General features: G+C 35.1%; 1 protein-coding gene across 1 annotated transcript in view; it reads right to left on the reverse strand.

The window, feature by feature from the left end:
• Positions 1-335: 335 nt before the first annotated feature.
• Positions 336-9,557, reverse strand: part of LOC122566648 (mitochondrial sodium/calcium exchanger protein-like) — a 17,920-nt gene continuing 8,698 nt past the window's right edge. Inside the window, exons 3-9 of the mRNA XM_043724201.1 lie at positions 7,026-7,379; positions 4,892-4,972; positions 3,385-3,504; positions 2,378-2,701; positions 1,654-1,742; positions 1,396-1,549; positions 336-691 (exon numbers count right to left, since the gene is read on the reverse strand). Of these exons, the coding sequence (XP_043580136.1) occupies positions 336-691; positions 1,396-1,549; positions 1,654-1,742; positions 2,378-2,701; positions 3,385-3,504; positions 4,892-4,972; positions 7,026-7,379 (1,478 nt within the window). The remainder of the gene's footprint in view (positions 692-1,395; positions 1,550-1,653; positions 1,743-2,377; positions 2,702-3,384; positions 3,505-4,891; positions 4,973-7,025; positions 7,380-9,557) is intronic.

Below are 9,557 nucleotides of genomic sequence, written 5' to 3' on the forward strand. Positions count from 1 at the left end.
ACGACTATTCAGATAAACATATTTGAATATCTTCCATATTTTAATATTATGACAAGCGATATCTTTAAGATCATAAAGTAGGTGAAACAATACACGTTTAGTTCCAAAATTAAATACAAAAACAATTTCGGTAATATAGGATTGACTGAGACAACGTATTTAAATCTTGAAACTATACTTTCGCAAGAAATAATCGGGTTCTTTTCCTGTAATCTTCCCTTTTATAAAGATAGTCGATATTATATGTATGTATTATTTATTTTTCACGTATTTGTCTCGGCATTAGCGAGCAAATGCGGTTCAAGTTGTTCATTAAGAATTTTATCCGATTCTAGTTACGGTCGATGATCGGTACCGAGTGGATGAATCGCTTTGAATTCGCTGAGGAATTGAATGAGGATAAACGTGAAATATATAGTATACAAGAGGTAGCCGTATGATCTTCGTGCTATAGACCCAGTAATGTTTAAGTAAATAATAGACATTATTAATGAGCATAGAAGGAAAGCCAAACAACCAGGCGCCATATCGCTCATTCTCATGTTTGTACGATGATCTGGCTGCTTGCTGGCTGCCATTCCGTAAGTTAGTCCCAATCCCAAGAGTGTATTGAACATCGGTCCGCCAAAGCAAGCTGCATATCCCATTCGTGGAAATCCTTGTCTAGCTATGGCAACGTTCGATATGAGATCTATAAGCAGATTTTAGTCAATATTTGGTCGATAGTTAACGTTCAAGTGAAATATTAGATGATTGGATCCACAACCAAGAGCTACACAGCTCGAGTAACTACTTTTTAAATATTCAACAGCTAGTGGGGTGCGTTATGGAGTTTGCTTCTTTTATTTATACTTTATGGAACGGTTTTTAATGGAAAGTAAAGACGATAAAAACATGCGATGGTGGAATGGAGTTTAAGGGTCATGAGGATAATATTTACACTGGCTACAAAAAGTAATTTGCACACCATTGTATTTATTATAGCATTTACATACTAATAATTAATTAGGTTCAGGTATATTAAATTTCACATCATTTAGCAGTGCTTTCACATGACTAGAAAAATTTGAAATGTAAAATGATAGAAAGAAAATACACAGTTTTTCGTCGCATGAAACGTGTCAATATCAAAAAGTATGTAGACAGTAAGCACAGAAGTCTATGACGCTTGACATCTTAATATTAAATTCAAACATAAGTTCCAATAATTTGTAAATGTAACTTTGTGGAAGTGTGTAATTATACATGATTTCCCTATATTAAATTTCAAATAACCTTCATGTAAGGGTTAATGTATAGTGTAATTACGTGGTTTCACTCGACCATGTCGAACAACAGGAAAGCCAGAGGCAATTCAACGCACGAATTATTTTACAATAATATTGTTGCACTCACCACCTACGCTGTTTCCCCACGCGAGGAACGTAATACCGAGCATGGCGTCCGATATACTGAAAGCGTATCCTACGCATTGGAGGACTGCCATCACCTCCCCGGCTACCAAATAGACCGTCAGCATAGCAGCCAAGAATCCGAAAAATGCAAAAGCCTGCAATTAATTTGTCGCCGGCCGTTATGAGCAAGCAGTTGTATGAGAGCGCAGCGGATACGAAAGCTTGGCGCGAATGGCGAAAAGGTAGAAAAAGTACTCACGTTATGAAACTTTGGTACGCGATCCACGTGGGTCATTAGAAATACAATTACACCAATTACGGTACCAACCACCAGGAATATTGGCACCACTGAAACCGGGCCAAAATGTGTTTTCCAAACTACGGAACGAGGGTGAAAATGAGATGGCAGTCGTGATAGCTGACCGAAGATATTTTTAACTACTAATGAAAGCTAGAAAACTTCTTATTACTTCGCTAATTATCGTTTTCAATAACGTATGTGAGAAATTCTCGACTAAATTAATCTTACGATCAAAACTCAAGTGTGTGCAAAAAGTAAAAGACCTTTTATATAAGAGACTTCTTTTCTGAATCTAGAATTCATTAAAAGTGTTTATCTGATTGACAGTGTACATCACACACGATATTTGATTGATACACTACTATGTAATTTTTAATAATAATTTATCTTCCTGGATATACATATAGAGAAAAAGAACAAAAGGTCAGTTGGAATAGGTACGTTAATATTACGTGATATATTAATATTAAAAAAGTGATGGAAAGAAGTGGAATCGGTGTATAAACATCTGTGACAGTTTGTTTTAATTTCGACTAAACTCTGGCAATTTGTATGTTACAAAAAAGGGCATGCTTACCTATATTTCACCACGTGAAAATTTTTCCGCGAAATCTCCAGCTTTTATTAGTGCTGGCAATTTATAACGGCGGCCGTAAAAGGCGCGACAATTAATACAACTAACCGTTTAATAGAAACAACGACAACGTCGGTGTCACACACAGCTGGAAGCAATTTAGCAACTTGGTCCAACCTCTCTTTACCGTAGTCATGTTCACAAGCGGAATAAATAATTGAAGAAGAAGCATGACAGGCGAACGTATGATTAAAATAAATTTAACGAGTCGATTTGAACTTGTCCAATCTTCTTCTCCTATCGGATTAATGTCATAGAGAAATTCCTTGAAAAGTCCCTTTGGCCTGTCAACGTCTTCTATCACCATCTCTTCTGGCAGTGTTGTTCTGTTTTGCCTCTGTTCTTTTCCCAACTCGACCGCAATTGCAATATCTGATACGTGGAAGATTTATTATTGTATGAAACATCTGGAGAAAGGAATAAATGTCTTACTAATAAATAATATTTCTATAATATAATATTAATTGTATTAAACAACATCGATCTAATAAAATGTAATTTTTTAATGTGCGACTTGGTTTACGTAAAATATAGCTATACGAACTTGTTTCTGCAGGAACTATCGTACTAAAGATAACAAAATCTTTCTATGATATTTTGTAATCCATTGGGACGTTTTCCGTGAGAGATGGTATATTGGTGTCTACTCTCCAAGGAGTGAAAGTCCAGAAATTGAACCTACCTTCCTTAATTTATTTGCCTTGACACGTAAGTTCCTACATTCTTTAATAATCCCTTAGCGGAAATTAATATTTTCATAGAAATTATTTTTATAACATATACATAGTATACAGCGTATTAAATAAACGATAAAAAAAAAAGATTACCTACGTGATATCGAATATACTTCAGGTATAGCATAGATATACGTATACCAAGACAGCGTAAGAAAGGAAAGTTGACGAATTAGAATGCGATTCTAAACGAATCTTCTAAACTTGACTGTGAAATATTTGTGAAAGGTCTACTCAAAAATTCATGAAAGCGTACTGTGCGATTTTGATTTAATGAAAGTGAGAAAAGTGCATGATCAATTGGGGAAGCAACGTACATACCCATCTTAGTTCGCAACCTAACGGCACGACCCTTTACGGGAATCCTGGGAATGATGTCCTTGTCCTTGTTCGCCAAGTAAGTGCGCAGGATATCTGGATCGGGTACGCTTGGGATCCTGCCTGCGAAAGTACATAAGGGAACCTTGCAGGGAAAGGATCGATAACTACACTTGCGTCGACATCCTTTTTTGTCTTCGCAAGTAGAAGTATTCGTTTCGAAATGCTTTCAGCCTTTGCATAGATACGTCCGCGTAATGTTTGGCTTCGGTTGCAAACCGAGCAAAGAACGTAACAAACAATACACATCGTACATGTTAAACAGCATTCAAACGCGATTCCTTCGTGTTTTGTTTCTCTGGTCGGTGGAAATTATTTTTTTTCTTAAATCGTAGATATTGTTTGAAAAGATAGAAGTACTTATTTTCCTCCTGTTCGTATTTAATGAGTTGAGAATTATAGAGTGATGTAAATCAGTCGATTGAGTGTTCTCATAAAACTATTATTACTGTAAAATATTCACTATATTTTTTAAGCCATTGGCAATCTATCGTGGCTGATATTAAAGTTATATTTTATTTTATTATGAAACGATAGTAAAAGTTATGCAAATATTTTGGACATTTTATAACATTATATTTGCTAGGTACGAATATGAAATTCTAGTGCTTTGGGTTAGGTCTATTAAAATCTATTAAAACCCGCGGAATATCTTTTCATTCTTATTTTGAATACTATTCTCGTCGTATGTTATTAAACTTCTCTCGAAACAATTTTCTCATTTGCATATAATGTAAACAAAATTATAACTATAAATGTAAAAATATTCACGTTCTCGTCATTATCCGTGAACCATAGGTAACGGATTTATGAAATATATTCAGACATCGCATTAGCTATAGAAAATATTAAAACTTTGTTTTCTTGTCTGCTTCCCTCACGAATCTATGCTATTTCTAAAAAAAATATGCCGAGAATTAATGACGTGAACAACGTATATAGCTAGTATGTAAAGAAGATCTATATTGTTTGAGACGGAAAACAAGATGTGTATTAACAAGGAAAATACAGATGGCTGTGAAATCGAGTAAATATTTGTTCCATTATTTTTTATCGGAAAAATCTATCGTCAGCCACATTCGTTACTGTGCAACGTCGATATAGTCGACTGAAACTTTATCGAAGAGTTTCTCCTCCACTCGTTACAACGCGTAATTGTAATCGAACAATATCGTTTTCTTAATTAAATCGAGTTTTCAAGCTGCTTTTGTTGTTTCCAGTTTATGTTTCCTTTCATATTCTCATTTTCCAGAATAACATTACACGTCTGAATTACGTTTATATCTAGAGAAAGTTATTCATTTGAATAGGGCTTGCTCAGGATTCAATATGAAACCCTTTGTTTCCCATGGAAATTCTGGGAAACCCCTTTCTTCCGGCCCGGATTTGGTCACACCACTGAATGATGCTTTATCAAGCGTTTCGAAAAGTTATGCAGCATTAAACGCACTTTTTAGCCTCTCCTCCCGGTTCTCGTATATCTGCATTATCACCACCAGGCTGATGAACAATAGGTAGCAAAGAACAAAGCCTGCAATTAAAATGTATCAGCATTAAAAAGCATTACCGTCGTTTGGTCATGCAGGTGCGCACAAAAGTCAGAGTAATTAATTGCCACAAAAGCGCAATGTGACACGGAAAAACTTGCGGCGCATTGTAAATCTCTCCTTAAATTAGGGAATGGTAAAAAGGACTTATTAGTTTTGCTCGTTTTTGCATCGTAGCGAGCCGGATGTTTTATTTGCGCCCATTATGCGTGAAATTATTCTGAGAAACTCACAACAATGGAACAGTTGGGCTAATAATTAGTCGCGTTGTTCTAATGATCGACATTAATAAATTTATCGATTGAAATTAACAATCGTGGAGCTTTCTGGAGACTATGGGTTAAGATGATGAATTGAATTAATCTCATTGGAAATTTTATTTTCTTTCTTTTTCATTCGAAAAGCTAAATTTGAAATAAATAAGTAACTTTTAAAAAATATTTGTTGTTCGTATGAAAAGGAAAATTTAATTTCTTGCTTGTTATCTAGAAAATGAACTAATATTTTACAACCATTCTGCCATTTTTTGTAACAGAGATATGTATTCTTTTTCCATAAATTAAAACTGAATATCTTCGATAACAACTGACGCAGTAATGAAATGTACATACATATATGCGGGAAATCAATAAAAATAACATAACTTTTCGAGTGAGCTGTGCTTCGATGGGAAATATAATAAGCATTATTCTTTATTAATAGCTTCTAGTAACTAGTAAATATTACAATACTGGCATACATATTCCTCAATCTGCTGCAATACTAATCATTTGAGCATTAAGTACTTCAATACACCAACTAGATACAAATCGAGAATAAGTACCGACTTCAATTGTTGGATCATTGAAATGAAATTTTGACGAAATATTTGTAAATTTTTTATCAACTTTTTTAGTCTTTTAAAGTTTGAGAGGCTTATGAATCGCAGCAGAAATTCATGGGGGTTAAATTGTGAGGAAGCCGGAACGATGGTAGAAAGATCGTGGCTTTGCTTGATTAAATTCATTCCAGAGTTATCGTTATTGCCAAATTAAACTGCATACGTATGGCTCACCCGTAGATAAATTTTTCCGTTTCTGAGCATGAGCATGAAGCACGGCATATTTGATCGCCACCCCGTTTTTTACCCCCTTTATATCTCTTTTACACTTTGTCCAAATAATTTCATGCAGATCTGGAAGGCCCACTATTATTTTTTACTCCTCGATTCTTTTTTAAGGAATAACGAAAAACGAATAAATAAACGGAGATATATGAAATTCATGCATATAAGGTACTCAGTAATCTCCAAATAATTCTATTGTTATAATTCCAAGTCTTATAAAATAATGATAACGAACGATGAAAACTTTTATTTTCAAAGTAATTTAGAAAAGCTAAAATAAAACTAAATAAAAAGAACAATATTTCTTCTGGATGGTTGAACGAATATTTTACTTGTTAAATGCGGGATGTCAAAGAAAAGAGCTTAAAAGCATTGGGAAAGGTTAAAGGAAATTGTCATATAGAGGAAAAAGATCACAGTAAACATGGATCAAAAAAGAAGAAAACGTTTTCGATGTTATAGACAATAGAAATATCGTTCCGTTTGAAATCCTTTTCGATTTTTTATTTTCAACTCCGTGAACCCTTTGTTGAATTTCAAAAATATTTCACTAAAAAAGGCGAAAAATGTAACATATCGTGCTTTTCTGGTCTGCAATTAAAATGTAACGATTTATTTCGATTAAATTTTATGAAACTAAATTTTCAAAAAAGATTGAAAATTACAGGAGCGGCCAAACGCATTGATTTTTAACTCAGTTACCAAAGCCCCTTCTAAAACAGGCTTCGTAACGTAACATGAAACGTTCCAAAGAACTCTCTACAGTTTCCTCAAAGTTCCACGCTTCCTCGGAACATTCGACTCGAGAGGTTCCTCCGTGTGAAAGTTGAGGGGATTGCGAATTCAGCGTTCGATTCGGGTAACAAAGATAACGGAATAAAAGGCGCGATTTGAGTCTCGTAAAGGTTCGAGATTGAGAGAGGTGTACGTACTGATAGCTTCCCAAAGGTAAATCATGCCATCTTTTATGACGTAGCTGATCCAGCATACCGTAACGATGTAAAAGCATGCGTCTCTCATCAAGGGTTTCAACAGGACTCGAAAGGGATTGACTACCGCAACAGAGCCGGCGATAATCGCCGTCACGAAGACACCGGCGCCGATTAATTCCGTGAACATTATTATCCCTTCGTCGGTACCCGATACGAGGGACGTGAAGATGTCAGGAGCACCGTTTCCGAATGCCAATATCGTCACCCCGGCTATATTGTCCGACAGCTGCAAAACACTGGCTATCACCGCCAGTGACGGGCAGAAGCTACACAGACAGAGGAAATGAAAAAATGGTGGGACAATCGTAGGGTGTTTGGAGTTGAGAATGGGCTACATGGTTCGGACAAACACCGTCTCCTGTTAATCGGATTTTCATTATAGGTGTTACATCCAGTATGGTATGGTAATAAATAAGTTTGGATGAAATCTATCTCTGTAGGATGTCCCAGATCTTTTATGCAAGGTTGGGTTATATTCTACAAGTAAAAATAAGAAAAAGCGTGTAGCACAGAATCGTGTGGTATTTCGTCCGATATAACGATTAAACGAGCATTAACTTTAATGACGAATATTTCAAATAAAATTGACTCTTTGATCCTCGAGATCGTTAAATAGCACGGCACTAAATTTCCTCTTGCGAGGAACTTTCAAAGAGAAAGATTTTCAACTAAAAATTAATAAACATCGGAAATTAATACAAAGAATTCGTAATACTTATTTAAAAATGGGGAAATATCGACAGAAAATTTATAATGTAATAAGTTCGATTTTTCATAAATACCAGCTGTGTAACCATAAGAATAACTGTAAGAATAAATTACGCTTCGAAGCGGAATTAATATAAATATCGGCAATTTGTTTCCATTCATTTCGTTTCATCGAATAAAAAATTGGTCTTTTGTTATTTTTATGAAAGTAACAAACCTTTTAGAAGCTATTTAATTACAAAACCCCCTACAATTTTCATTCCAAGAAGGAAAACCTAATTAAAACTGTCAGTGCAGTTTATTCAATTCACCATCATTTTCTATGTGCTCTTCTTACAAAAAATTCCCAATACCTATGAAAGTTTCTCCCAATATTTCCTAACTTTTAATTTGCCTCCCGCGGCCAAATCGATATCATGTACATATCGTAAAAGCATGTGTCGAAATATACACAGTGATCGTATTAAAAGGTGAAACGTGAGGCTAGAGGAGAAGAACGGTAATGATTAATTTACGACGATCGCAATCGCTTTGGTTCGATATTTAATTTGGGAACGTGGAGCAACAAATTACTCACGTTATCTCATTTCTGCCTATTTTATTCCCATGTACATAGATGTGTGCGTTTTTCTTTATCGTGAATCGAATTTCGATGTAACCGCATTTCTAAATACACTCCGTACGGCACGTTAAATGAATTAGGTTTCATCCGATACGCGTTTAGCTGTAAGCGTTGAAGGAGGAGTAAAGAGGAGAAGAAAACCATGGAGGACGTGATATACGACAAAAAAGTTGGCGAGCAAATTCGTAATTAATTCCTTTCCTTTGTCACGTCCGGCAGAAAGGTCCTTCACGTAGAAAGAGATATTGGATTTAATTGTTTTAATAAATTTCACAGGAAAGATTACCCTTCAATAACGATTTTGTCATGTCATTTTATCGTAATTAAAAATTAATCCTATTAAATGTTCTTTAAAGGAAAAACTCTAACCATTTAATACCAATAGGACATGCAAATGTATTTTATGTTAAAAGTATCTATATCGAGTCATATCCTTCAGCCTTATTTATGTATCATCTGTCTTCCATACGTGTTAATATAATATAAGCAAATAAAGGAAATAGTTAAGCCTCGAATCTTAGATCTTTGACTCAAATCAGAATTGATATTTTTACGTTGAAATAAATGTTCGACCGTTTCGCAGAGAGACGTCTTCACAGTATAACGCGTCAACAAGGGTCGTAAATTCTCGTTACGATACAATAATCGACACTATGAATCAGCTGATCCCCTATTTTGTTTAAGATAATAGAAATAAAAGACAAAACAGAATTGGTCGAATGATTATAACATTGTGTTAACAGTTTAAATATACACTTTATTTCCAACAACTTTGAAGAATGCGAGTGATACGTGTAAAAATGTTTTCAGCAAAGAGTTAATAGCCGATGGCCCTAGATTTATAAGGAATTAGTGATGGGTGCTGGCCGCCCCCCACTAACGGTCGCTCGTAGGTACAAGTGGCCGTCGAACATTGTACACGGAAAAATCCGCTTTTCCTATGATTCACCAGAATGAACAATAACCCGATGGAACGTTTCGAATTGAAACATGCTTGTAGTAATTAAGGACCTTGACCGCAAAAAATGCTAAATTTTATAACAATCATTAGGATTGTTGTGGGTCTGAATAAGTAGGTTTATGTAGGTTAGAATTAAGTTAAGGAAATTTATGACGTAGTATTGTGGAAGAACCTTTGACCA

This window comes from Bombus pyrosoma, linkage group LG4, assembly GCF_014825855.1.
Source record: "Bombus pyrosoma isolate SC7728 linkage group LG4, ASM1482585v1, whole genome shotgun sequence".
Classification (NCBI taxonomy): domain Eukaryota; kingdom Metazoa; phylum Arthropoda; class Insecta; order Hymenoptera; family Apidae; genus Bombus; species Bombus pyrosoma.